Source organism: Hakea prostrata, chromosome 11 (genome assembly GCF_041222555.1).
Source record: "Hakea prostrata isolate BN-2017 chromosome 11, UWA_Hpros_2, whole genome shotgun sequence".
In the NCBI taxonomy this organism is placed as follows: domain Eukaryota; kingdom Viridiplantae; phylum Streptophyta; class Magnoliopsida; order Proteales; family Proteaceae; genus Hakea; species Hakea prostrata.
This window is the reverse complement of record NC_142610.1, coordinates 13348758-13376349: the sequence shown is the minus strand read 5'-3', so window position 1 is coordinate 13376349 and position 27592 is coordinate 13348758. Positions and strand designations below refer to the sequence as shown.

The following is a 27592-nucleotide window of genomic DNA, read 5'->3' as shown; positions in this document are numbered from 1 at the left end:
GAATAAAAGATCCCCCTCTCTTGACTACATGAGATTTGCAAAGTCTTTCCAATCAATCATTATCTCGCCACGTGTCGCAAGCCGTGCGAGTATCTATCTCCAAACACATTGCTTTCTTCCTTTTATCCATTCAAAGCACGTGCCGCCTCCATCACTTCTCACGTGTGAAAATCCTCACTTCCATTTCCAAGGCAGTCCTCTCTCTCTGTCTTCAATTTCCAATAACGAAATTCAGAAATTGTTGCAAATTCATTTGTAATCATGAACTCTTTGATTTCGGATTGTCGCAACAATTCATTTTGTAAACCATTTTGATCGAAGAAAGCTCAAACTGACATGAGTTCTTCAGCCAGGTTTAGGTTTCATCTCTTCTTTGTTACTTTTCTTACGTTTATTCACTCATTAAATGTTAACTTTTTTTCTTTTCTAATTTTATAAATGTTTTGTTTCGTTTGTGCTCTTCAGATTGGAGCTGCACAAGAGAAAGAATCAGTAGAGATAAAGCTCAGGGAGAGAGACTTTGGATTTTGTTTTTTCAGGCAATGTTGATTCCGTTGGCTTCTTCTTCTTCTTCTGTTTGCGGACCAATTCCAAAAGCTAGAGTCTTTTGGCCTTCGTTTTCGTTTTCCAAGGATTCTGTAATTTCTTGTTCGTTCCCTATCCGGTCCTGTACTGGTTTGTCCGTGGCTTCTTCATCCAATAGCAGAAGTATGGAGGGATTGGTGAAAGATAAAGAATTCAAGAAGGGTGGGAGTGATACGAGTCTCTCCGGTAATGCGGAGGCCCTCGCCTCGGCTTCAGGGACTGGGAAGAAAGTCAGCCACTCCCGGACGTTTAATGATATTGTTAGGGAAGAAGGTTGGTTTCGTATGATCTTTACTTTCTCAGTTGGCAAAGCTACTTACTTTTTGTTCTCCTAATTGTTTTTGAGGAGAATTGATTACTTTGCAGCCTATCTTGAACTGCAATTACATTGGCTTTTTCTATTTCTCTTTGCTGCTACTCCGGGTTTACAAAGTTCGAGGACACTCTGCTTAATGAATTAGTTTCTGGATTTGAAGTTCTGATCCGTATATTGAGGACATTTATTTTGACTAATGGGCGATAGTATGTTATCTGCACTTAAAATCTGGGGAAGAAAAACAGTGCAGAATCTGTGTATACTGAAATCTAAAATTTGAAAATTGGCGAGGGGTGATTCCATATTGAGTTTTTGTAATCAGAATATCATGTTATATCATTTCAAATTCGACTGGGCTTGCTTTTTGTTGTGTGCCTGTGACATTAGTTGAAAATCTCTCAGGTTTTTGGGCAGGCTGAAATAAGATGCTATGTCAAAATGGAAAAAACTGTAATTTTGGAAATTTCAGTTATCTTGTTTAAAATTTTTGGTCTGAGAGATAAACTGTTTCATTGACATTGCTGTTGTTTTGGCATTTTTCCTACATGACGAAGCAAACTCATAGAAAAAGGCAATGTACCAGTGTAATCTATCTGGTTGAAATGGCCTTCCGAAACAGGATTTAATACTTCGCCTGTGGCATAGCTATTGTGATATAGCTTGTGTGATATTTTGGTAAATACACAGATCATGGTAAATCCTCTTGCATTTTAAAGTGCTTGATGGGCTGTGTTACATGATTATAGAGAGTAATTGGTTGCCTAAACTTTGATTTCCAATTGTCTTTATTTGCTATGATTCTTTGTCTTATTTCAATAACATAGTTAATTTCTATCTTGAAACTCTAAGAAATAGTCCAGGTTGCCATTTTGTCAGGCGGTAAAAATGAATGGTCTCATTAACATTTTACTCTTCTTGTTTTGTGCATCATACCCATACTTTGGAGGATACTTTGAGATAGTGTTTTAAGTTTGATCTTTGCTGGTAGATCTGCTTTTAGGAATTCGAGAGGAAAAGGAAGCTGGAATGCTGCCTCCAAATGTTGCTGCTGCATTGGAAGAGCTCTATCATAATTATCGAAATGCGGTCAGTAAAGTATCCATTAACACATGCTATATATGTGCTTGTCCGTGGGTTCTAGATGATTTAGTGTTATTTTTAATTTAATGTTTCCCTCAATTCGTTTTTGAGTTTATCTGGTGATCAATTTACTCTATTAAAGTATTCAGTTTTCCTATCTGCCCATTGGTAACTTCTGCAACACTAAATCTTGTAAATTAGTTGTATCATAGTAATGCAACCACAGTATTCCTTGATTGATTTTTCTTGAGTGGATCTGGAATTGAGAAAACTAGTAAAACCAATAATGTTTGGTTTTTTTAATTAAAAAGAAGAAGAAGAAGAAGAAGAAGAAGAAGAAGAAGGTAAAACAAATCTAATTTCAAGGTCCTGTTACAGCCATATGGCATGATTAGGGAGAGTTTCCAGGTAATAATAAGATTTTCTATTACCAGTTTCAGGAGCACTGAGATCCTCGTCTATCACTGGAGAAAGGATCTCAAGCAGCACCTTGTATAGAAACTAGTATAAAAGGTCAACTGGCTTCTAAAGCCTAGCTTGTTTTGGTCCAACCATTCCTATGGTTCTACACTCCTACCTATTTATCATTGGTCAACTCAGGAATCAATAATGCAAAGCTAAGATCAAGGATGACTTAGCTCCATTTAAATCCACAAATAAGAAAAATCAGAACTAAGACAGAGGTAGAAGTCAAGGGTGTACGGTCCAATCAGACCGTAGAAATTAGATCAGGCACTTTATTAGAATGGAGGACAGCAATAGTTCAATACAGTAGCAGCTTAATGAAGGAATTGAACTCAGTTTGAGAACTTCGTTGAACAACAGCAGCAGCTCTAACACAGGCTTGGTTTGAACAGGAGAAGAAAAGAAAAAGGACAGGTGGATTTAGCTCTCAACAGCAAGGGTCCTTCAGCCGTAGATGAAAACAAAAAACAATTGAATATATATATGCCTACAGTTGTGCCACTACCGTCTCCTAGGCCCCTCTATAACATTTTTATTGTATGCATTGGTAGAGTTGTAGAAAGCATTTGTAAATTCTTACCTCTCCTTGTAAAAATTCAAGCATGCCATGCAGTCCAATGTGAGGCCATCAGATTCCTAGCAGATCGGTCTAATTTTGACTTAGAACCAGTATGAGTGTGGGGCTTTTAATGAAAATTAGGAACAATGGTCGGAAAACGGAATGTTGAATTCTTGTGTTTTTAATAAGTTAAAATTAAATTACAGAAAACATGTCTGTGTAAGTTGTTGAGTTGCCAAGATATTGCTCTGAAGATAAATACAATGGTAATCAAGTAATTTTAATATTAAAAGTTCCAAATTAGAGTTGTAGGTGGGAAGTCTGTTGTAACAGTCACTAACAAGACACCTCTTCCTCCGATCATCATTCATTGAGTGAGCTTCTTGTGAGTTTTTGAATAGGTATTATGGTTAGTTTTTCTGGCAATGGACTGAACTTTTATTACGGAGTTGCGGGTTAAGGAAGGCTCTTTGTTTAATCTTAGGATGTTTATCTTTCTTCTGGCGCTATACATTCTTTACATTTTATTGGGCTTCTCTAATATTATCAGGTGATTCGAAGTGGAAATCCAAGAGCGGATGATATCGTATTGTCTAACATGGCTGCTGCATTTGATCGCATATTGTTGGACGTAGAGGTATAGTTGACTTGTTTCCTGTATAGTTATTCCTTTTTCTTTGTTTAACCTCTATGTGAGCAAAATATTCATCATTTATCTATATCTTGTATGACGATGCAATTTTTTTCAGGAACCATTTACATTCTCTCCTCATCACAAAGCAATTCGTGAGCCTTTTGATTACTACATGTTTGGGCAAAAGTATATACGTCCATTGATTGATTTCAGGTAGGCCAACAATGTTGACTGGTCAATGTTCGCATTTAATTTGGCTTGACTTAAAATAAGTTTCTTTAGATTGAAGAATTTTCGGGTCTAAATTCTTGATAAATATAAATGCATGGGGGCTCCAAGTTCCATATTGGATGGTTAGATTTAAGATTAGTGATAAAGATCGTATTACTAGTAAGGGGACATACCAAGGGGAGAAAAGTTGTGATATTAAGGTTGTAAAGAGCATGCATAGTTTGGTCTTGTGCCAAGTATGGCCTCAGATAGACTATCGGAGGGTACCCGAGAAGAATGGACCGGTGCAACAGGATCTCAATAGAACCAAATCGATTTTTGGGTTATATATGGGTAGGGATTAGTCAAAATTGATTTGGATTTGTGAAGGTTGCAATCTTAACCCTTAAGTGGATATGGGTTGAAGTAGGTTCATTGCTTGATTGTGGGGGTAATTGTTTTACAGTGGAATATGGGACGGGCTTTTTTGATGTTGTGAGATGGCTAGGGTTTTGAGATGGTGCATTTCATTGGGGCTTTGGTGTGAATGATTTAGCCAAGAGTAGGAGGTGTGTATGTGACGGGGTAGTAGTGAATTGATCCAAATTTGGAGCAATTTCAGTAGGTGGAAATAGGTTTCTTGGAAAAGTTAAGGTGTCCAGAACAATTAGGGTTCCAGTGGGTGTATTGGGCTGCAACTTGTAGCAAGTGGGGGCTACATGTATGGTCTATGTGGTCCAAATATTGTGGAAATCTAATGGCTGGGCTGGACTTAAGGTTTGAAGCTAGAGTTTCTTGTTTAGGAATTCCAGGCAGGGAGCTAAATTTTAGGGATTCGATTGGGGGGGGGGGGATGTTGGGGCTTTGCTGAATTAGATATTCAGCAGGCTGGAGTTCTTTGATGTCATTTTGGGGACAGCCCTGGGGATTGATTAGGGTTTTGGGGAAAATTGAGAAACAAAGGAGGAAAAGTCTGGATTAGGGTTTTTGGACTAAAACTTCAAGATCACTTACAGAAGTTGCAGTCTTCTAAGAGCAGCAGCTCTTGACTCTGAAAACTAAAAAACAAGCCCTTGATGGAGAGGATGATCTTCAACCTTAGTTGAAGGGGAAGCTCTGTAGAATCTCTGATGCTTCTCGCCATCAAGGAATTGATTGATTGTTCAAGTCAGTCTGTATTCTTCTCATGATGGTGGTATAAATACTTGCTGACTGTAATCTTATATATCCTTAGAAAAATGACTTCAAGACAAAATAGAAAACAGCTCCTTCAAAAATTGTGGGAGCTTTGGTACTCTTAACTACTGTAAGTTTAACTGACCCAACAACTGAACCAAATTGAACCATGATTCTGTTGAACAAGAAACTCTATAAGTAATGTATGGAACTATTACTATGCATATATTAATACAGTTTGGAATCTGAGCAGCTTCTTCTTGGGCTTCTCGCAGATGTAGATCTTCAGATCTGCATCAGTATGGACTTCTTTCCTGTGCTATCCTCTTTGCTCCTACTTTTTTTTTTTTTTTTTTCCATCTTTCATTTCTATTCTTCTTGCCTCTTACTTTCCTTTACCTTTGTATGGATATTATCATCTTATTTTTTACTTTATTTTGAAAGGATTCATTTAGCAAATTCCATTGCGTTGGAATGAAGCTGAGTTGTTATAGAGTTGTAACTTTTAGTTTTCTAAGTATAGGGTTGATCTGGCTGATAATGGGTCTTTAGTAGTTAATGTGGAGTTCAGGAATTGTTTTGTTTAAAAAATTGAGTCCTACTTAGTCCATGCATGGACTGCAATTTGGGATGTTTAACTTGATTCCTATGTTAGAAACTTAGAATCCTTATTTTGTCATTACTATTAGTATGTTTAGTTGTGCAAGAGTCATACTGTTAGAAAATTAGTCAAAAGCAATATGAAAGTCTTAGATCTAGAAATTTGCATTGGGTTTCTTCCATAAATTACTTAATTGGTAACAGTATGCATCTACTTTTGGTTGCTGGTATGCTGATACTGCATGTGATAATCTTATGTGCGCAGATTTTTTCTCTCCCCACAGTAATTGCTCTCTGAGTTCTCTCCCTCGTGGCATCTTTTCCTCTCTCTTCAACGTCCATCAATAAACTTCTTCCACCTCCAGCTTTTTCTTCGGTATTTTAGATCGAGGCAGCTATTAATCTCCATCCAACCTGGCTGTTAAATACATAACTAACCATCTAATGTCAGCTATTAAATGGAGATAGTGGTTTGGCCCTACTTTGTTCTTGTGGTGCCTTTCCTGCAGCTTGGTATATTGCATCAGACTCAAGGACGTTTTGATCCCAACTGGATCAGGATTAGAGGGGGCTGTACCGGTCTCTGATACTGGTGGATTGGTTGGTCGACTTGTAATTTGCACTCTGATTTGGGTTGATACGGTCAAAGAGCAAGGTTCTAAATCTTGGTTTAGAAACCAACCAGAAACCAAGATTTATTCGATTTTGATCATATACTGGTTGAAGTTTGGTATTTTCTCTATTTTAACTCAACTCTAGGTTTTGGGCCCAGAAGTTGGTTTTTAGCTAGGATTCCTGTTCTGCTGTCTATTTTTGACATTTGAACCCATTCAATGCTTAGTTCCATGCAGAAAACATCTGAAATAATGTTTATGGTTTTGATCCAAGTTTGATAGTGTGACATGCTATGGGAGCTAAATCATGATGCTCTTAGTGGTCAAGGAAGTTGCCTAGATGCTACCTGACGTCACTGGGGCTCTACTGCAACCAAGCTATAAATTTATTGTGTCTCAGCTGAGACCAGTCAAGTTCTCAGTTTGTTTAGTGCTCTTGGTAGTACGCTGGTACAGCTGCAGGAATGGTGAAAATACACTTTTTGAACCAAGTCTTTATCAGAAACAGAATTGCATGGAGATTATTATTTTTTTTCTCATACTCTACAACAAATCTAAAGTAGATTAATCCTGTATTATTTTTCTAAGACCAATGAATTGAATTAAGCATATATATCTATTCAAAAGTATAAGTGAGAAAAAAAAGGTTGAAAGATCAAAAGAGGAATTGACGAGGCTATGTTACAGGATGTATTTTACATTTTTGCATTTCTAATGCTTATGTAAGTTGTTTTACAACAATTGCATTATTTGATTGCTTTCTATTACTAAATTATGTATAGAGTACAATATTTTGGATGTTGTAGCCTGCCAACTTATGGTCCAAAGTGAAATTTCTAGTAGAGTTTGTTTTTTCAAAATTCGATGGTGCCGTCATGTTTAAATGGCCAAAAGTAGGCTTTGTTCCAAGTTTCAGGCCTAAATGTGGTTTAAAACTACTGAATTCATCAATAAAGTTGGAATTCCATCTTGTTTCCTAGAGAACCTTTAAATCAAGGGATGTTTGTGCAGGCAATTTAGTATGCAGCTTGGAGATGGAGCTAGATGGAGCTAGTATAAATCCATGGTCTGATTTTTGGGTATCAAATAATTCTCCATTATTAGCACCCTTTCCTATGCCAAGAAATGCTCCTAACAGAGTTGCAGAGTTTATCGATCGATTCATCACAACATGTAATTGAGAGGCTTTGATGTCGATGGCCTTTGGCGGTAGTGCAATGCATCTTAGCCATTCCCATTGCTTTGCACTGCAAGCCAGACAGGCTGATTTGGAGTTACAGTGGGGATTCTATGGTTGCATTACCATACAGGCTGGCCATTAAAGATATGTGCTCTCTGCCAAATAAAATCTGGCTTCACCTGTGGCACTTTCTGACCGCTCCAAAGGTCCAAAGTGTTTCTTTGGGAACTTATACACAACAGATTACCAAAAGCAGTCATATTTAGAAGGAAAGGCATAAAAATAGATCTAGAGTGCAGAGTTTGCAGAGACAATGATTTACATCCAGATCTCATCTTCCTTACTTGTGCTGCTGCAATATTGGTGTTCAATCAGTTTCAGGAACTGATAAATCCAAATAATGGTGTGACTTCGGATCTTGTGCTGTATTTAGTACATGCATCTCCAGAAGGAGAGTTGATCTTAAATGGCGTCAGACAGTTTCTTCTCCTTTACAAGTTGATGAATTTGGCCTAAAGGTTTGCTTCTGACCATAATCCACAGCAAGTTCGGCCACATCATTCCACTCTGCCTAAACATGTTGGACGCACACATATTTCAAAGGGAATGCTTAAAGTGAATTTAGATGGCTGTAGTCTTGGGAATCCAGGAAAATCAGGAATAGGAGGTCTTAGTAGAGATGGATTTGCACATTTCAAGTTCTGTATTGAGAAGGCTGTGGCATAACATGGGCATGTGTAGCTGGAGCTCTTGCAGTTGGAAAAAGCTTCTGCTTATTAGTTTATGCTTCCATCCTTAATATCCAACAATTAATTATTGAAAGTGATAATCTTGGTGTAGTGAATTCTCTCAGCAACAAGAACTTCTCTTCCATAGGTATTAGACCATAATTGAAGACAGACAGTTATTAGCTCCGAGGTTTCAATTGATCATCATTCACATTTTACATGAAGGTCACATTGTGGTCGACATAGTTGAGCATGCAACTGTCAAACAATCTCTGACTTTTGGAATGCTTTCCCCCCTGCTTTTATTTATCTTTCCTTGTTTCTAGAGTGGGGTGGTCCTTTCCCTGTGGATTTGAATTTCAATGTATGCTCTCTTTACAACCCCCCCCCCCCCCCCAAAAAAAAAAAATAAATAAATAAAAGGGTTCCCAAAACAAAATAGCACCAACTTGGTGAGATCTTGTCAAAATTTTGGTCCAATTCCCTAATTTGGCCTGCTGAGTTGGTTTCTAAAACTGAGTTCTTGAAAGAATGGAGGTTGTTTATCACTGATGGACCATATTTTGGGTCTTATGTTAAAGGACCACGTGTTGACGTCTGCATGAGAGAGGGAGAGGGTCTTCACGACTGCAACTTATTCACTGGCACAAGTGGTGATGGTCCTAGCATGGTCGTAGGCTTTGGGACAGTTGAACCTAGTGTAGGCACTCTTTTATGGAAGATTCTAACTTGTTACTTTGAAACTTCAACTTTTGATTAGCCTGGGCTGAGAAGGGGTCAAGGTTTATGCAGTTTAAGGCTCTGTTTGGTATCAATTCTGATTATCTTAACCGAATCTTCTGGGAAACACATATATAATTACTGGTAATTTATTTCTTTTAGAGGCTTAGATTAGATTAAACAATTCATATATGTTTAGAAAAGTATTCTGAAAAGAGCACAAGGTCAGAGAATCACTCTGGTGGATTCAGATGAATTTTAAAAAATTCCTCAGTCAGTCCAGAGAGGTGATGATAAATACACCCAAAATATTCATTACCACATTGGGAATTATGTTGTTTGGTGAATTTGTAATTGATTCGAAGGCATTGTATGATTTGTATCTGAATCTGAATATTCTTTCTCTTTCTCTGTTTCTCTTCCATTTATGACTTGATTTTCTTTCTCTCTTCAGAAGATCTTATATCGGCAATATCTCCGTCTTCAATGACATTGAAGAAAAGCTTAAGAAGGTTCTGGCTTTATTGAACCTTGCTGTTTGTCGATCTTGTTCTTTGAGTTGGTGAAAACATTGCTTATATTTTTCCCTTTTTGAGCATCACAATTAAACATTTATTGTTAGCTATGCAGCATGTCATTGTCTTCAGTTTCAATTGTTTTGTGTTTCAATTTTTGGAAGAAGCTTTACATATTTTTCAGCCTTGGCTAGCCATTCCTGGTTTGAATTATTTGTAGCACAATGAATCAATTATTTAACAAGTACTGTGGAAGGATTTTATCTTGATTATGATAATCAGTCCTAAGCTTTTAACACTCAAGTATGCCTAATTGGCAATATTGTATCTATTAGAGAATTTTCACTGATAGGTGGTGGAAATGATGTGCCTGCTTATTTTGTGTTCCATCAATGTGGTTTCACATATCTTTAATGGTTCACAGCTTTATGCTTCAGACAATGTCTGAAGAATATTCTGGTTCCCATATATGCTTTTTATGGAGTCAGTCAACTGAATTTCCGTTACTTTTTAAATGGATGCAATTTTTAATGTTTCTTAGCAGGCAGTTTTGGCTGAGACCATTGTACTAACTCCTGTTTCAAAAGGCCATTTCACCCAGACTGAAGTTTCGCCTGAACATTGTTTTTCTTTGAGTTTTGCTTGTTCATTTTGAAGTCTTCAGAAGCTTGAATTTGACGTATTGATGCATTAATTAGACCAACATACTCAAAATAACACAACCAATTTTTTTGAAAATGCATTTTTCTGGCAATGTTTTACCATATTAAGAATTACCATTTTTTTAAAATTCAAAATTTTTTATATTTTTTATTAACAAATCTTACCTACCTCCAAAAGTCCTGTTTTTAATCTTGAACTAATGGTTGACTTTCTACCCTTTTGGGATATGTTTTTTGGCTATCTTTATTGGATTCACATAGGGAGGTATTTGCTTATTTATGGACAGTATCTTAAGTAAATGGAATATAAACCACTGAAATGATTTGCCATAAATATGTGTATGTCCTGGTTTTCAACCAATGCCAAGAATAAAATGCGGAATCAACTTGGATGGAAGCCACATGTACCGTTTTGAGTGCATTTCTAGCCATTTTCCAAGCAGTACTCAGTGGCTACTCACTATCAAACTTTGCTTGGAACCAGATTAGCCACTTTTAGTGGGCTAAAAGTTCATGCATTGTTTTTGGAGTGTCAAAGATAGGCTGCATAACAAAAAATGGAATTATAGAAAGTACCGGCTAGGGATCTCAAATCCACTTCCTCGAGTTGGCTAGGAAAAATCCCTAGTTTTGACTATCTCAGTTTCTGACTAGTTGAAAAACCAATTCATTGAGTTGGCAAGGAAATACCCGACTCTACATTTGTTTTTGACTGGTTGGAAAACTGTGTTCTTGGACCTTGCCTACTGGTGTAAGGAATCCTCTTCATCATCTGAGTTGATCCAAAAATTTTGTGAGCTCGATTGGCATGTTTTCAATATCCATCTTTGGCATACATGTTGCATCCTCAATCTCATGTTGTAATGCACAAAGCCCAACTGCTCCAGTGATCCAATTGTTTGTGACCTAGTCAGCTCAGTCACTTGCTGTTGATGGCTTGATGCATGTGAATGTACTCCAATTGCACTCATCTTTAGGTGGAACAAATTTGAAAGAGCACCTTGATTGCTCTCCTTAAGTAAGGTGCATTTTTCCCATTAGTACCCACCATTTGCCTACATTAGAAGTTGACAATATTAGGATTATTTTCAGTCCATGAAAGTACCAGGATGTGTGGCATTTCTTCCATTCAATTAGGCTACATGATTAAAACTTTTGATTGCATCCTGAAATTACTCTATCTATTCTATGTCCACTCCAAACATGCCTTGGATTAGTACACATTGTAGTTAATTCTATAGATAAGTAACTAGTGAGTACCGATTCTAACCTCATTGTCGCATTTTAACAGCTCATATGCTTTAGGGACCAACTTTGCCCACTACTGACTTCACTGCTTCTAACAGTGAATCATCTAAGTCAAGATTATGCTTCTGTTGATGCCTTGGATTGAGATATTATGCTAAAATTCTATATACAACTTGTTAGTATTTAAGAATAAAATTGTTAGTTGAATACAAATTAAATATCTTTGACTAGATATATGATATTCACTAGCTTATATAGTAGCTGGTACATGTGCTTCACCATTGTTCCTCAGTGATTTTAAACTTTTAATATAGCATTTGCCACCTTAGATTTTGCTTCTCTAACTCTTTCTTTTGTTAGTTCCGTAGTTACATACACGTGGCAAGATAGATTTCCTCCTTTCCTTGTCTACTGTTTTGAGCAACCTTATACGGGCTCCAATATGAGAGTTATCCTCTTCAAATCATGCCTGGATTGGTTGCTATAGACGGTACATTGTGTTCCCCTGGTGAAGCTGACTCTCTCCAACCCACTCCTTGATAGCAGACATAATGTAGCCCTATATTAATAGGAAATCAACTAGGAGCCAGTTCTTCCAGGATCTAGGATCAGAACCGAACCCGAATTTGAAAAATTAGGGTTAGGGTTTGTGGAAATATGAAATTAGGTTTCTCGGGTTTGTAGATGGAATTTGGGCTTGGGGCTTGGTTCGAACTTCCACTCTAATGGGCCCTAGAATTGTAATTTAGAATTCAGAACTGAACTCTTTAAGTCTAGGGTTTAGGGAGATTAGGGTTTGAGGGGAATTAAGATTTCCAAGGGAGTGGGGCTAGGGTTATGGGTTACTGTCAAAGGTAAAGGAGGTGTAGGGGATGATGATTCTAAAAGGAAATAGTATTTAGTTGAATAGTTTGAAAGATCTAAGTGAAAGAAGGTTAGGGTTGCTAGGGTTTTTGGAAATTTAGGGCAGCAAAGGAATTGGGGGTTTAGATTAGGGTTTGGTTGGTCCAATTAGGCTGAACTTGAGAGGGAAGGTAACTAGGCATGGGAAATGAGGTTCCTAAAGTTTGGGACAGACCTAACGGTTAGACCGTTGAGGTCTAACCTTGAAATTTAGGTCTTTAGAAAAGTATGGAAGTTCCAGAAAAAAAAATGATGTGGGGATTAGAGTTTAGGGGAAGAAGGGATTCGGTTTTCTAGGTTTAAGAAAGAAAGGAGGGAGGTTAGGACTAAGGTTGGGATTGAATACTAGGGGAGGGGGTTAGATTTTCTAAAGGGATTGGGATGTAGAAGAGGGGAGGGGTAACCTAGGGATTAGGATTTGGGGAAGAACTGTGGCTGCATCAAGCTAGGGGAGGGGAAGAATGAAGGGTGTGATGGGTATGGAATTGGGATTAAGAGGACTAGGGTTAGGTGAAAGGAAAGGGGTTTCTGCAGGCTAGACGAAGGGAAAGAAGAAGGCTGCGATTGGAAAAGAGAGAAGGGAATGGTAGGGACATAGGTGGGGCCCCATTTGAGTGAAAGTTCGAATTTGGGTTCGGTTCTGATCCTAGATCCTGGATCAGCACATGCTTGGCTGTATACTGGCAAAACTTGAAGTCTAGAACATGAATTTTAACCAATGTAAATATGGATATGATGCAAGAGAACACTAAGATCTTCATTAAAATGCAACAAAAAAGACAACAACTAAAATTCAATATACAAGTGGTCAAGTACAAGTGTGGAAGTCAATAGTCAGTAGTACATGGTTAAAGCAATATAAGTGTATAACATAAAAGTAGATGAATTAATGACAAATTAAAAATTTACAATACACATCACACCTATGAATAACCTAATAATAGCTGTTGTACCGTGGTGGCTCCATCGTCTCGACTCCATAGGTCTGCCTCTATGAATGATGGATATACTCAGCCCATGTCATCAAACCCATGCAGTGCTCCATATAGTCGGATATTGCCCTTATGTAGGTAAGATCATCCTCATAAAACAGTCAACCCATCTTAAAGAAAGTGTCATAAGGGTAAAAAGACTACCGTGAAATTTCTGTGAGATTTTGGAAAATTTTCAAACTTTTCGATTTCATTGCAAATTTTGTTCACGAAGTACCGATATAGCGAAAGTTCGCCGAACTTTTGCGACATTTAATTCCTTGCAACCATATAAGGACCTCTAATTTAAGAATGAATTAAGATAAGACTCCAAAAAAGAACTTCCACTTATACTTGGGACTTCCATGCTACTAAGGACTCTTGCTTAACTAATTGTAGGATGATTCCAGTTACAAAATAAGAGTAGGATTAGTTTCTTAATAGAATTCTGATTACTACTAATGGAATCTTTCTCTAAGGTAGGACTCCTAAGTCCTAAATAGACTAGGACTCTTTCATATCTTGACAAGGACTAACTCAAATAACAAAATAAGATTAGGACTAGAATCCCAATAAAATTCTGGTTCTTCTTAGATCAAGTTAGGTTGGACCAGGGGCACCCAAAATGATCAAAATGCCCCTGGGCCTTCTTTGAGGTGGTCCTGTCCTGTCATCCAATTCACATCATGCTGGGTTGGGGTCATCAGAATCTTTGTGAAGAACACCTTATGTACCTTCTGAAGATGGTTGAAGACTTGAAGGTTTTCCAGAAGCCTCTTTTAATTTGAAACTTGAATGGATTGGGTATGCGGCTGCTAGGTTTTAATGTAATTCTGGGGCAGCAGCTAAGGTCAAATGAAGGGGATGAAGTGTGAATGCTTTTGGTAGATTTTTTGAACTCAATAGGTGAAATAGGCATGGGAATTCTTGTGAAGGAGGACTTACAAAAACAAAAATAAAAAGGGGGAAAGAAGAAAAGATGGCTTAGATTAGAATATCAGATCCCCTTACCTAGCACAACCCTCCCAAGCTTTACTTGTAGGGAAGACTATTGTAGAAAACTGATTCCACAAGTCAAAGAAGGAACTAGGACTTTGAATACCTAGCACACCACAATCCTCCTGGACTTAAAATCACCAGGGAAAAACACTTGGGCTTTAAAGCACCAGGGAAACAACATTTGGATTTTAAGCACCAGGCAGAATCAGTTAACTGGACTTTAACCACAAGAAAACATGCTATCACAAAGAATGAAGGCAGTAACCAAGTTTGGTTTCAATGCGAAAATTTGATTTCTTTAAGTTTGATTTCGAGTCTTTCAGAATGGGGTATATATAAGGCTTTGACAGTCTTATACAAACTGAAAATTTAGGTTTATGCTAATAACTCACTCAATTCCTTGTTGGGATTGAACTTGTAATATTAAGATAACTAATGGGTGTCCCAACTAATTTCTTTCTCCATTCCTATTTGGAAAGGAGTTCATTACAAGTTACAACTGGCTTACCATGTAGCTAGCCCAAACTAACTCTGTTTGACATAGAAGTCCTAATTACATAGTAAAGGACACAATTGCCCTTAGCTTGAAATAAAATTTTCGCACTTGGACTTTTACCCTCATTTTGGATCCGTAAAGAGGCCGATTACAACGTAGAACCATGGGAGAGTATGGGACTACAATAAGGGGAGCTGCACCATCATCTCCACCCCCACCCTCTCCCTCACCCCCATCTGTCCACGATGATGATACCATTAAGATTCTTTCACAAGATTCTCTAGTAGAATAAGTTAACAATGTTTTCATTAATTTCAATATAAAGTATATATATATATATATATATATATATATATGGAGAAAAGAAACATGACACCCTTAGGCCATAGAGTTATCAACAGTGTCCAACATGGATAAAATTGAGTTACAAATAATGAATACAAATCATATGTTTCATTTTATCTTACAGAAAAATGAATCAACCTCTGGCAATCCATAAATTGGTGGACATTATTTTATATGGAAAAGTGCATGTGGTCACGAATAACATTTGGTCTTGTTTCATGCAGAAAATAGTTTTTGAGTATCAATAAAAGCAACCCTAAGACTTTTCTTGAGAAGAAGTGCAGTTCCTTCTCTTAATGTTGAAGCTTCAGTCTTTAACATCCAAACTTCAGTATTCAGTTGGTGTGAAATCTACCAAAAGGAATCACTAAAGCCCTCATCTGGAAGGTGTTTTTCTTCATAATAGAGCGAGAAACAGAGAGAGATGGGGTTATAAAACTCTTAGCACTTGGTCTGGTTCCACCTAGTGGAGTTGAAGTTGAAAAATGATCTGAGACCTTGACTGAAACAATGCATAATTTTTAGAATAATTGGTAGACTTATTTGAAAATGTCACGATAGACATTTTCTGATGCTGGGATTTTGTACCATGCTAAAGAGCACCTGGGTGTTGGTTTGTTTTCTGTACTTTGAATGGTAGGAAGATTTGCAAGATTGTATTTTGTATCCATATCCAGTGATTATTGCCCAACACCCAAACTATACAACAACAACAACAACAACAATAAGCCTTGTCCCAACTAAATGGGGTCGGCTACATGGGTTCTTGCCCTCCAATCAGTTCTGTTAGAGGCCATGCTAGATACAAGGCCTAAGCTATACATATCCTTTCTCACCACTTCTCCTAAGGTTATCTTAGGTCTACCCCTAGCTCTTCTAGTTCCTTCAATATGTATTATATCACTTTTCCGTACAGGAGCATTTATAGGTCTCCGTTGAACGTGGCCGTGCCACCTCAAACGACTTTCTCTAAGTTTATCACTTATGGGAGCAACTCCCAAACCAACTCTAATATGATTGTTTCTTATCTTATCCATCCTAGTTTTGCCACTCATCCATCTTAGCATCCACATTTCTGCTACACTGAGTTTATCTATATGATTCTTTTTAACAGCCCAACGCTCTGCACCATACATCATAGTTGGTCGAACAACAGTCCTATAAAATTTTCCTTTAAGTTTTAATGGAATACGCCGATCACATAAGACCCCGGACGCACCTCTCCACTTCATCCACCCTATTTTAATTATTTGGGAAACCTCATCTTCTAAATCACCTCTTTTACTTATGATTGAACCTAGGTACCTAAAACAATCACTCTGAGGAATCTCTTTATCGTCAAGTATCACCACATCATCATCTGCCCGATCATGACTAAAGTTACAACCTAAATATTCTGTCTTCGATCTACTAAGTTTAAAGCCTTTTGATTCCAAAGCTACTCTCCATGATTCTAATTTGGTATTAATCCCCATTTGGGTCTCATCAATCAACACAATATCATCCGCAAAAAGCATACACCAGGGGACCTCATCTTGAATGTCTTTGGTTAGTTCATCCATTACCAGTGCAAATAGATATGGGCTTAAAGTTGACCCTTGATGTAGCCCAACTGTTATCGAGAATTCATTACTTTGTCCCCCCACTATTCTAACACTAGTCACCGAACCATCATACATATCATTAACTATATCTATATATTTACTTGCAACACTTCTTTTCTCTAGTACTTACCAAATTAACGCTCTAGGGACTCTATCATAAGCTTTTTCTAGGTCAATAAATACCATATGAAGGTCTTTCCTATATTCTCTATACCTTTCCATAAGTCTCCTAATTAAGTAAATAGCCTCCGTTGTAGATCTTCCCGGCATAAATCCAAATTGGTTCTCCGTAACTGTAGTTAAGTGTCTCAAACGGGTTTCAATTATTCTCTCCCATAATTTCATCGTATGGCTCATCAATTTAATGCCCCTATAGTTATTACAACTTTGAATATCTCCTTTATTTTTGTAAATTGGAACCACAACACTTCTCCTCCAATCATCTGGCATTTTCCCTGTGCCCAACACCCAAACTATGTGATCAGTTATTACCATAGCATTGATACATACATTAAAGCTGCCCTTCCTTAGCAGTTTGAGCCATGTCTGATAATTAACCTTCTTTTTTGACATTTTTGAGTTTATTATTTAACTCATTTCTAGAATATGGTGATTATCTGATACTTATTCATGGTCTTAAGCAATAGTTGTGTACCATAAAATGTAGGGCCACAATGTTATCTTGATATCGAATCACCAGACTGAAGCAGATCCAGCCGTCATTGCGTTGTTACTTGAAACGACAAACCCACATATCGCTGAGAACGTGGTAGGTCAACTTTCTTTTTACCATGCTACTGAAACATAATGATGCTGATTTAAAGGGTCTCATGTGAATTGTTTTCTTCTCCTTTACCACCACAGACCTATGTAGCTGGAGACAGAGTTGTGACGGATCCTCTTTGCAAGCCCTTCAGCATGGGAAGGTGTCCAGAAGGCTTTCTATATGTAGAGAAAATAGCATATCTTGTCATTTTTTTCTTTCTTTAAATTCCAGACATGTAGCATCTCTATTTGATTTATTCCAGGAACCTTATTTGCGTCTATTCAAAAAAGCACATGTATGATGTCCCTGAGCTTGCTGAGATGAAAAGGAAAGCCAACATCCAAAGTTTGAAGGACATGGCTTTGCTTCTAAGGTATTCTTTCTTCGGTAGTAGCATATTTTATATTTTTTAATGAGCGAGGATAAAAATGGAATGACAGCTAAGCAACCAAAATTCTCTGACAAGATAGAAAAAACCAACAGAAGTGCAAGAACGAAAAAATCCTACCAATGTTCAGAAGCAAAGCTTGGGATATCTATCCATAACCCCCCCCCCCCCCCACCCGGGTTGTGTTGTAGAAGGTTGGCCATGTTCAGATATAGGCTTCCAGTTGCTTGTGCAGTTCCGAGGTGAAGGCCATGCAGTCAGCATGTCCAAGAATTTGTGAATATCTTCAAGGTCTTCCCAATGCAGTCCCATCCCTTAAAACGTAAGCCTTACTAATGGAGTATAGAAAAATTATAAGGAAAGAACTAGATGAAGGAAGGCCTGAGAAAAATCAGAGTTGCTCGACAGCTGTGGGGGTTGGTTTTTCTCTCTTTTGGGGTTGGGGAAGGGGGTGTTTAAGATGGACTATACACAGGCACAAACAACCTTAGTTTCAGTCGGAAGGGGCTTGCGGGGTGGGTTGTGGAAGATGGACTGCACATGAATAAACAACCTCAGCTTCAAGTCATTCTTACTATCCCATCCTCTATACATCAATTACTATTATATAAATCATAGAAGAAACAAACTTCAATGGGAGAAAAATAATATTGGGCACTTTTGCTTGATGGTTCAAAGTCTTGGACCTTAATCATCTAGCACAGTCGAAGAATCAACCCCGAATCATGGTTTGCAATAAGGCGTTACCTGCAAGGGTGACTATGTTGACCAATGTGACGCTAGTAGACAAGATGCCTGGATGCCAAGGCAGTCACCTGAGCAACACCATGAGAATTATCCATTAAATTTATCCTTAGATTCACCCTTTTTTTGGTAGATATCGGATGATCCTTCCATTATGGCTTTGTTTTTTATTCTTTAAGGTAGTGACTTTCACCTCTCTTCTCTTTAAGTCCTATGCAAATATTCGCACACTATTTTAAATTTAAGACAGTAATGCATTTCTAAGGTAGTAGGTGGTTAGTCACTTTATTCTTGTTATGCTCAAAGGCATTCATAAATCTTTACTTTTCCTTATGTGGTTTCTGATTGATCAAGATTGAATATAGGGGAGGATCACAGATAATCTGGATTGCACCAAGTGGTGGTAGAGACCGACCAGATCCTCTTACAGGAGATTGGTACCCGGTAAGTTATTTTTTGAGTTCCTGATTCATTGTACTCAATCTAGCAACCTTTGGGAAATTATTTCTTTTTTTATTTTTATTTGTTTCCCCACCCGAATTGGACCTGCTATTTGCTTAAATCCTACAATACTTTGGGTGTTTTTTCAAAGATTCAAATTCAACATTGCTTAGATTTCCTTCTTGTTAAAAGCCCTTCTTCCCCCACCCTATCCTTTTTGGAAAAGAATGTTTTTAGGAATCCTGGCAGAATTTTTCTTCTTCTTTCCATTGCTATGTTCTAGATAAGCAAGAAAGCAACATTTCATGAGACTAGAAGATTGTGAGGATTTTACGAGACGTTGTATTTCCTCCTCTCTTCCTGTAGTACCCACATGAAAGTATAAAACACAATTGCAAACAATAGGTCTTTGCGAAACCCCTTTTCTTCTCCTTTGTTTCTGAGTTGGAACCTGAGTTTTCTTCAATCTTTTTATATCAATGAAACCCCAAAATATCTGTTTCCGATTTGCTAGTTCTGCCAAATTGCTGCATATGCAAGGAAAACTGATGATTTCCTTTTGCTGTAAACTAAATTCTTGGCAGTTGGATGTTCAGACCATTCCATGTTTACAGACCATAGCTGCAGATATTTTGACTTACGGGAAATTTAGGATTCTTATGCTCTACTTATTCTTATTCTTCCTCTCTTCTGTCTGTTGGAATAGGTCTTACTGCTTTTTCAGCCTGTCAAGAAACATTCGCACATTGAATTGGGAATCATGGAAAAAAATTCGACTGAAATTTTGACATTTTTGGTCAAAATGCCTGCAAAATCATAGATCGAAACGAAATACAATAATAGGAAAACAAAATGTATTATATCGTGTCGTATCGACCGAAATACCGGTCGATACGACACGATATTTACCGAAATATCTTATCGCCCGAAACGACATTGGCCCAATTATAAAATGACTCTTTTTGACCAATATATCGACTTATCATCATTTCGACCCATTTCGAGCGACATCGCCTCTGAGATTTCGACCATATTTTGAACTTTTTATTTTATTTTATTTTTTTTATTTCTCTTGCTGTCATCCATCTTTTCACCTAATTTCTACAACTCCATTTCATTCAAACACTAAATTTGCTCCTCCATTTATGGATTTTCTCAAATCTTGCGAGGTGAGTAATCAACTTCCTCATTTTTTTATTTTTGCTTTGTTTGTGCCTTAAATCTTCTTAGATTGCTTCTAAATTTAAGTATGTTTACTTTAGAGTGTTGATCTATGAATTTGTGGTGTCAAAATTAATTTTTTATTCTTCCTACTATTTTTTTAATTTTTCTGGTATTAAAAATTGTTTTGTAAATTATGTATATTGCTAAAAATGTATATGTATAGTAGATGTATGAGCTTCAAATTAATGTATGTGAGAGTTGAGACTCCATATTGTTGTGATGGTGTTGAATCAAATTTTTTTCTGTTAATTATCTATTTTTTCTATATTTTATATATATTTAAATAATTTCAAAAATATTTTAAATATTAAAAAATAATTAATTTACGTTTTAAATTAAAAATAGGAGAGTATTAGTGGAAGCATGTATGCAATTTTTGGAGCATGTTGTAGAGTTTTTTAAGATAATTAATGTGCATTTTATATACTTTTAAATTATTTATATATATATTTTTTATATTTAAAAATATGAGGTTATTATTAGAACTTTAGAAGCATGTATGTAATTTTTGGAGCATATTGTGGTGCTTTTCAAGATAAGGAATGACAACCACTAGCTTTTCAAGATAGTGGAGCCTTATGGTTATGGAGCTTATGGTGTCCCTCCCACTTTCACCTGTCGGAATCAGCCACTGGAACATTATTGTCAGTATGGACCTTATGCTGACAACTAGGGTGCTCGTTCATTTGTTGAACAGATAGTGGAATATAACCATTATCATTATCAATTTAAGAGAATCAATGTCCTCACTGTCTTGTATGTAATTGTATAATCAGCACATAGTGGAAAGTTTTGTTTTTCTCTGTAGTACATTTACAAGACTTTGCCCCTTTTTTTTAACTGAGTATAGTATTGTCTATTTTCCCCTTTATTTTCCACAGCCTAACTTTATTAATAGAAATGGAGGTAAAAGTCAGCCAAACTAGAGTCAAACAAAGAAGAAAATAATAACAGCAACAATATCGTAACCTCTGAAGGGCACAATCGAAGGGCGTTGGATTAACTGATATCGGTAGTCCGTCCTTACATGCATGAATCCCATTTGCCCCAGCTTTAGCCAGTTCATCTCTACCAGAATGGCTAGTCCTTGGGACCCAGTTCAATGAGATACTAATGTAGTCAACCAAACCTCTAGTGTGCATTATTGAACAGACCAATCAACTTGACTAATAGGTCTGGCCCAAAGCCTTTCATTGTTAAGAGCTGGATTAGAAATGGGTCTCTTGACTCATCACTAAGTTCAATGGTCCACGGCAACTCAAAGTCTCTTAAGTGACCTTCTGGAACCCAAAGTCCCAAACCCCCATCCTTATTGCATGCTTAAAATTGCTACAAAAATATTTTGTTAGGCTAGTTTGGAGCCTACGTAAGTCCTAGATAAAGGCTTATTATCTGTGAGTTTTTCCTGGGTCCACCCTCACTACTCACTCGAATAAGAAAAACTCAAGTCATTTTAGTTACAGTTCTGAGAACACTTCTCCAATGGATAGAGAGTCTAGTCCTTTCAGCACAATCTGCATCCTGCATGTTTGAATCCGGTCTGTGCCCTTCAATCATCCGATCTCTCCCTTTCCCTTTTCACCCAGGTGAGGGTGTGAAGGGGAGAAAAAGATGAAAATTTGTTTGCCTTACAGTTACATGCTTAGTTTGAAGCACCAGAGAGGCTGAAGCTTGGCCACTATTACGTGCATCATGATTCCCTTGTTCTCTTCCCCCACCCTTCTTCCTCTCTCTCCTTCTCTCTCCTAGTTGCTGTGATGCATTTATTTTGTTTTGTACTGATTTAAGTGGAGCAGGCACCATTTGATGTTTCTTCTATAGACAATATGAGAAGGCTTGCAGATCATTCAGGAGTCCCAGGGCATATTTATCCTTTGGCACTGATATGCCATGATATCATGCCCCCACCAACCCAGGTATGTTCTTACCAGTGAATCTTCTTTCTGTGAGTATTATTTTATCTCTACTGCTATGTAGTAATAAAAAACTCTTTCCTCAGGTAGAGAAAGAAATTGGAGAGCAAAGAGTAATCTCATATCATGGGGTTGGGTTATCAGTGGCTCCAGAAATCAATTTTAATGGAATTGTTGCTGTCCATGAAAACCCAGATGAGGTTGGTTCTGTAAAATATTTCTCGTATTTAATTTCATTCATGGTAGTTGCTTCCATCCATGAAATCAACTTCACTGGACTTATCTCTTCTGTATCAGTCAACTCAAATTTGATGCTTGGTACTGTTTCTGTTAACATTTATTGTTTAAGTAGTTTTTGGTTTTTATAGTTTTCTTTGTTAGAGGGGACATCTTCAGGTTAGATGATTGCAAATTAACTGGTTGCTTGAATAGTTTTATCTTACGTATTAAGTGATAAACAGTATGATGCAGATGTGCTGCCTTGCTTTTACCAAGAAAAAAGATATGCTGCCTTGCACCGACCTGATCCCAACTGGATCCAGGACAAGATGAACAGTGTCCAATTTGAGTCATGGGTCTGCTAGAATATCATGGATTTATTTTATTCTGAAATATATATCATTCAATTAGTTTTAAAAAGTGGGATAGAGCTGGTTAGGAATGTAAAATGATTATTGACGAAATAGGAATTGAAATGTTTGATTCTTCAGTGTCTTATTCAGAACTTTACAATCAATATATACACAACTGCTATTTATGAAATAGGAAAGAATATCCTCCCTAGAAGATTAGAATAAATAAGAAATCTACCTAGAATAGAAGATTACAATCAATGAAAAATCTACCTAGAATAGAAGATTACAATCAGTGAGTAATCTACCTAGAATAGAAGATTGCAATAATAAGAAAAATACCTGTAATAGAATATTACAATCTGATCTACTTAGATTAAAGATACTAATAAAATATTATGATATGATTCTAAGATTTTCCACAATTATTTCCATGCTAAAGTTTGTTTCTTGTTTCCTTTCTTTAGATAGAGTTTCTGTAATAGGATGCGACTTCTGATTGGAAAATATGGATTGAGCTTATGCTGTGACAGCCTGCATGGCTGGGGATGTGCATGGGGACACTTCTGCTTCCCCTCCCCCCCCCCCCCAAAAGGCAATTGTCCTTCTCCATACAGAGCATCCAGATTGTTTCCAACTCTCTATCCTGCCTCCTTCCAACCTCACACAGGCAGGGGTATGGACAGTCACTCCACCACTGCCTCTGTAAGGTTGGAGGAAATGAAGAGGATCCCCATCCCCATGCAGACAAGCATTTATGTGGTATCAGAACAAAAGGATCCTCTCCTTCCCCATCACTTTTATTTTTCTTTTACTGTTCTGCAACCAGCAGCAGTTAGTCCCTTTGCAACCCCCCCCCCAACCCCAAAAAAAAAAAAAAAAAAAAAAAGGAAGAGAACAAGGAGAAGTTGTTGCTGTCAAACCAAAATCCTACAATTTAGAAAAGAAAAGGAGCGAAGAATCGAAAAGAAAAGAGGCAGAATCATGTCTGGTTTCAGAAGACCCTACGACTGCTGGTTTCAGAATCATTGGTCAAGAGTTGGGTTTTTTCTATTTGGAGTCAACCTCTGTCAACAGTTGCATTTCCACTCTCAGTACCGGCTTTTCCTGGTTCTACACCAGTCCAGATCCATAATGGTAATTCACCCCCTCCCCTTATCCCACAAATTGAGTTTTTATTCCTCTTTCTCCTTTTTTTAACTTTCCTAGAATACCCTTCCATCTTACGTTTAGTCTGTTCCAATTTTAATTCACCTTTATTCTCTCCTGTCCTCTTCTATCCTCCTCATTCACTTCCAATTTCACCCATCCCACTATAAATAGATACATTCTTTTTGTGTGTTGTAAGTTAATGTCAATATTAGCATATTGCTGTCCACTTATAGATTTCGACCTCTTTACAATTCTGCCATTATTATCATAAATCCTCTACATGGAGATTGATAGAGACAATTTAATGTGGTGATAGATTCTTTAAAATGCAAATAGAAAATTCTAATTTGATGAATGGTCTTTCGGAGCTTGCCAATAGTAGCAACTTCTATAATGATGTTGAGCATTATAAAATTATCAGAAGACGAATTAGAAGTGGAACAAACTGTGAACAATGAAAGCAACGATCGAATTCATGTACATGTCCAATCAAAGTTGTGGTTGACTGTCCGATTTCAGTTGTGAAACTGCATGATCACAGTTTCATTGAAGAAATGCCGCTTGCTAACAATTTGTCAACAGATTGTGATGGCTGGCCCAGAGATTCATTAGATTGTCTCCCCACCAAAGTCGACATTTGTGATGCCAATCAACCTTTTTTGACACTCTCATTTTACATTACTTGTGGCAAGTTCCTCTCCACACTCGGGAGTTGATGTAGATACACATACACTGCCTTGGATGGGACCCAAAGCTTCCAGACTAGGTTGAGTTTGGTCATGGGTCTAGTAGAATTATCATGGATTATTTTATTTTTGTAATAATATATGATTCAATCAATTTTAGATAGTGGGACACATTTGTAAGAGGTGGAGTTGGTTGGGAATGAACATTATTTCCTCGTTAAAGTTTGTTTCTTAGTTTATTTGTTTCCTCTGTTAAATGGATTTTCTTCTTTTAAATAGCTTCTATTAGGATGAAATTTTAGATTGCAAATATGAATTGAGTTTATGTTTGTGAGTCTCTTTATTTTTATGCTCTTTTCCTTCCCCTTCTTCTTATTCCTGTATCTTTGTCGCATTGAAGCCTGCCATAGCAGATCGTTCCTTTGGTCTGCACCAAATTAAAGTGAACCTGTACTTTCACATTTAATTATTACTTGTGAGGTAAAATGTATGAGTTGGACATACTGGTGGCACTGGTGAGAAGAGTTGGTTTGCTGCTGCATGTTTGAGGTTTAGAAAAGAGATTAAATGGCCAAATAGATTGATCTTTGTTAGTGATGCTTTTTGGAATATGTATTGTTGTGAGGGTGTATGATGTCTTACATGTCAAGGATTTGGGATCATCTTTAGAAGGTTGCAATGTTGTGTAGGGAAGTTGGATAGTATAAGGTGATTAATTCTTCTTTAGCGTCCTACATAGAGTGAGAGTATTTTTCTTTCAAAATAGAATTTTATGGTTTCTGGTTCTTGTTTGGAGAACATTGTGCTGTTGTATATGATATTTCTCTGTAACTCTTCTTTTAAATCTCCAGTTTTAATTCCTCTCCATCAAATGCATTATTCTCTTTCCTGTTTGGGCTTTTGAAAGTCCACATGGTCTCCACATTGGATCAGTAACTAATAAAATTGGAAGAATTCCTGATTCAAATCATTCTGTTCTCACTGAAATTATGTGCATTGAATCCATTCCTTAGGATGATGTATTCCATGAAATTTGAACCTTGAAGATTGGGACATTGGTGACTAGCAGAATCGCATTTGAATCTGTTTGTCTTTACTGTCGGGTTATGGTTAAGAGGAATAATAGTATTAACGTATTGCTGGCTAATTTTGGGTTTGATGCTTGTAATGGCTGGGGATTGTCATCCTTGTATGGATATCTCGAGTTGATTGATGTTGGATTGACCAAGTCCTATCAACCTAAGTCTGGTAGGGCTATCGCTAGTTCTACCGCTTCCAGAAGTAGGAAAAGCTGCTTCTTGTTACTATTAGCGACAACTTTTACCTTGTCTATGCAGGACCTTTATAGTAACTAATTTCTTGATTTCATTTCCAATTCTTATTTTAGTTCCCAGATAAGACCATCTTTGCTCCTAAGTTTCCAGTTTGGTCCATTTGTACTTTACCTGTAATGTGCATGGTTGCTTCAGAAAAGCCATGCTCATAAGAATCAAAATTAAGGGTTCTGAAAAGGGATTCGAACAATGTAACTCTTTATAATGGAAACAGAGGCAAAATCTTCTTGTTTGCCAGGGATATTTGGTAACTCTTTCCATGCCTATTTTATTCGTCAGATGCCGAGGGCCTCTGTTTATCATATCCTTGTAAACTTTTACCTATATATTCTAAGTTAGCAGGCTATTCTTTGTTGCAGGCAAAGGATGCCTTTTCACAGGCTCTGTATAATTCAGTTGTTGAGCAGTACAATGTACTCAAATCTGCTGTACATGGCAATCAAGGACTAACAGCATCAACATCAGCAGTCATGTTGTCACAACCATGGCAATAATCAATTACTGTCGCTTACCATCTTCTAGTATCAGGTGTGTTCAAAATTGTTGTGTTACTAGCTTACACTTTCATTTGTGTTTTATTCCAAAAACTGGCCCTTGTATTCTTTCTAGTTTTTGAAACTCAACTGAGACATAAACTTCGATTAGAGAGAATATGATAGAAATCTGTATTCCTTTTGTGAATGCCAATTCTAATGAGCTAGCTTCCCATGATGTATTGCAGTTAACAAGTTCTGTTGGCACATTTTGTATTTGGATAATGCGATATATTGCATTGTCCATCAAGATTGCTCAAATGGCCCTAGTGTTCACCAGAGACCGTTACGGTTCCTGAGACGAAATTATTGGGATATGAAGCTGCTGCAAGTATGCCTGGCTGTTTGGATGTAGTCACAGATAGTTCTTTCTTTTTTTTTCTCTTTTCCTGGTAAAAGTCATATAGAAGTTCTTCATTTTTCTCTTAACAATGAAAGGTGCTTTGTTAATGTTCTTTCACCTGTGTATATTTTGGAATTTTTCATACATTTGCGATTTTTTTTCTTCTTTTCTTTGTCATTGCTTACTGCTGTAATTAGTATACTCCTCAATTCTCACTTTGTTTTAGCGGTTGTTGTATCTTCGGTTGGCAAAATTAGAAATAAGGAATGAGAAAGCAAAATACGTTGAAAGAGTGATGAACAACACTCCTATTTCTTACCAACCAACCATACCCTAGAAATGATCAGCCACTGGAATCCATCAGAATTCATGTTCTAAACTCTTAATTTGCCCCCTAAAACTCTTATTATACTTTGCTAAATTACTAGTAGATCCCCTCTGACTAACATGGCAGCTTCTTGATATTTTTTGGTTGGATAAGTGTAGGGAGTGTTACAATAATTTAACAATTATTTTTTTGGAAAGGTAGCTTGTTACTATGGGTGGGAACTAAATTACTAATATATGCTGCCGAGTGGGTGCGAACTCAGGACCTCCCCGTGGGTGGGCGGCAGGTCTTTAACCGTTTGACTAACCCATCATTGGTAATTTCACCAACTTCTGCGAAATGATTGGTTGAGATCGAAATCTGGACCATCACTGGATTGGAAAACATCATCTACTTTGTATAATAGTGCACATATATGCCAAATAATTGGCCGAGAAAGCAATGAAACTACAAGGTTATTATGGACTTTTAAATTTTAAATCAAACTTTAAATCTTATGTTGTTTGTTGGTATAAAAGGTGTACTCTTGTGCAGAGCAGAGAATTGTGCACAATAGAG

General features: G+C 37.2%; 1 protein-coding gene across 2 annotated transcripts; it reads left to right on the top strand.

Moving 5' to 3' along the window:
• The first annotated feature begins 160 nt into the window (after nt 1-160).
• Nucleotides 161-26907, top strand: ATS1 (phospholipid/glycerol acyltransferase family protein). Of its 2 annotated transcripts, none has more exons than XM_089140982.1 (14): nt 161-353; nt 466-858; nt 1890-1987; nt 3556-3642; nt 3755-3852; nt 9325-9379; nt 17278-17379; nt 17475-17536; nt 17639-17749; nt 18874-18952; nt 21970-22089; nt 22173-22286; nt 26190-26358; nt 26552-26907. In XM_089140982.1, the coding sequence occupies exons 2-13, from the start codon at nt 543-545 to the stop codon at nt 26322-26324; spliced, it is 1377 nt and encodes a 458-aa protein (XP_088997108.1). In that variant the 5' UTR covers nt 161-353; nt 466-542; the 3' UTR covers nt 26325-26358; nt 26552-26907. The 2 variants fall into 2 exon arrangements, with proteins under 2 accessions (XP_088997108.1, XP_088997107.1); XM_089140981.1 differs by having other exon boundaries at nt 9322-9379.
• Nucleotides 26908-27592: the final 685 nt, after the last annotated feature.

Coding starts and splice junctions, on each gene's coding strand:
- ATS1 (XM_089140981.1), top strand. CDS start 543: ATGTTGATTCCGTTGGCTTCTTCTTCTTCTTCTGTTTGCGGACCAATT. Junction 17,380..17,474: donor CACATATCGCTGAGAACGTG/GTAGGTCAACTT, acceptor TTACCACCACAG/ACCTATGTAGCTGGAGACAG. Junction 17,537..17,638: donor AAGCCCTTCAGCATGGGAAG/GTGTCCAGAAGG, acceptor GATTTATTCCAG/GAACCTTATTTGCGTCTATT.